We start from the raw sequence: 2,042 nt of genomic DNA, 5'->3' as shown, positions 1-2,042 counted from the left end.
GCGATAGGAATTGTCCACCCCCTTATCAGGGTTGTTGAAAATCTTAGGGCCACTCGAGAAGAAGTAACCTGAAAATGCGTGGCCGCGCTCGGAAGGTATCTACGTTAGATAATTCCGGTCAGACAGTTACTCTCCAGATCGAGGAAACCACTCAAGATATGATCAAATGCAAGTACGACCTGCAAAACACCTTGCATTGAGTGGGAGATTGTAATAGGACAAGAGAATTGGTGACGCACACTTGTCTCGGACAAGTGGGAGTTTGTTGGAGTATATTTCCTCAACAATAGTGCGATCACATGTATAAATCTCAAAATAAGAATACATAAGGGATGATTCAATTATAAGTCAACTGATCAACATTAATCAATAATGATTGGCTGACTAGAGTTTGACATTACTGTCATGTTGACGGTGGTGATCATATATTAATGATGTTTAAATATTAGTTATTCAAAGGCAAGAGAATTGGCTCAAAGGCAAGTGGCTTTATCTAATAAATATAAAGCATTAATAAGTGGGATTAACATTTAAAATTAGGTTCATAAGATCCTATTTTTATGTCAAAGGCAATTATTGAGTCAATTCTTTTAACACTAGTTAGTTAAACAATTGCCTTGGTATGATCAATTTTTTTTTTTGCAAGAAAAGCAAGCCATATATTCATCCATTAAAGGGAATAAAGAGGCAATCTTACAAAAGCTTTAACCAATATGAGATACTTAACTAGCTAGAGAGCCTACTATCTCATCTTCTAGATGTTATTTAGATGCATACAATAATCTTATAATTACAAGGAATTGGATCTTCTTAATAATAGTCCCCGTACTATGCTCCAATCCTCGAAAAATCCTAGCATTTCTCTCCTCCCAAATGCTATACACCGCTGCTCCTAGACAACCCAGAAACCATTTAGTTTTCCAGTGCCTGCGGGTTCTTCTGTTAGCACTCCAATGCATCTCTTTGTTAAGACTGATCGTACGCCCAGAGATCTTCAACCATGAGAGAATTTGCTGCCAAATTTCTTTAGAGAACGAGCACCGAAAGAATAAGTGTTTGTGGTTCTCATTTTCACACTTACATAGGACACATCTATTCACCATTTGTATACCTCTGCAGTTAAGTTGATCAATAGTAGCGAGTTTCTTCTGCATTGCCAAGATGAGAAACACACTGTGCTTTGGTTGAAGTGCACGTTGCCAAACTGCCCCTGCCCAGCTAACAGGTCTCAGACAATTCCTAAACTTGTCATACAGCAGGTGGAGTTTTAATTTCCCTCTATGGACACAACTGCTCATGAATTGTTTAGCATTCAGAATATTCCCTGTGTGTAATAGCAGCTCATCCCTTACCTTCAAAATACTGCGCCAACTTTCAGAATGAGTAGTTTTGGAAAGTGCAGTCCAAATGCTCCCAGATTTGATATTATATTTCAGATGCCATTCTGTCCAGAGGCTATCTGAATCTTGATCCAGCTCCCAAATCCATTTACCCAATATACATTTGTTCCAGACCAACACTTCCTTTATATTGAAACCTCCCTCCTGATAGGGAACACAGCAAGACTTCCAACTTTTCATGATAAGTTTCCTACTACCTTCCTCAGAATTCCATAAGAATTTTCTGCAAAATTTAGTGATTAACTTGATCACTCCCTTAGGAATCAACAAAGTAGAGCACCAATACCGTTCCATACCAAAAATTACAGAGTTCAACAAACTAATCTTCCCTGCATATGAGGGTTTGTAAGTAGATCAGTGTTGTAGAGCTCTTTGGACTCTGTTGAGAAGATCAGCAAACATGCCCTTGTTCAATTTCCCATCATTTAAAGGCACTCCCATGTATCGAAAAGGGAAGTCTCCCTCCACAAACCTTGTTGCTTGAAGAATACCCTTCTTAATATCATCTCTAACACCTCCCATATAGATATTAGTCTTCTCAGAATTAGCACATAATCCAGACATTTTTGCAAAAGAATCAAGAGCTTGTGTCACAGCAGCAATAGATGGGATGTCACCCCTAACAAAAAGCATTAAGTCATC

At 38.4% G+C, this 2,042-nt stretch overlaps 1 protein-coding gene across 1 annotated transcript; it reads right to left on the bottom strand.

The window, feature by feature from the left end:
- Window positions 1-761: 761 nt before the first annotated feature.
- Window positions 762-1,694, bottom strand: LOC141632759 (uncharacterized). The gene has a single exon (XM_074445273.1). It carries the CDS (start codon window positions 1,692-1,694, stop codon window positions 762-764), a length of 933 nt encoding a protein of 310 aa, XP_074301374.1.
- Window positions 1,695-2,042: the final 348 nt, after the last annotated feature.

The sequence above is a fragment of the Silene latifolia genome, chromosome Y (assembly GCF_048544455.1).
Source record: "Silene latifolia isolate original U9 population chromosome Y, ASM4854445v1, whole genome shotgun sequence".
In the NCBI taxonomy this organism is placed as follows: Eukaryota; Viridiplantae; Streptophyta; class Magnoliopsida; order Caryophyllales; family Caryophyllaceae; genus Silene; species Silene latifolia.
The sequence above is the reverse complement of the archived record's forward strand: the minus strand, read 5'-3'. Positions and strand labels throughout refer to the sequence as shown.

What these genes read in the sequence shown, in the direction of transcription:
- LOC141632759 (XM_074445273.1), bottom strand. Translation starts at nt 1,694, where the DNA reads ATGGAACGGTATTGGTGCTCTACTTTGTTGATTCCTAAGGGAGTGATC.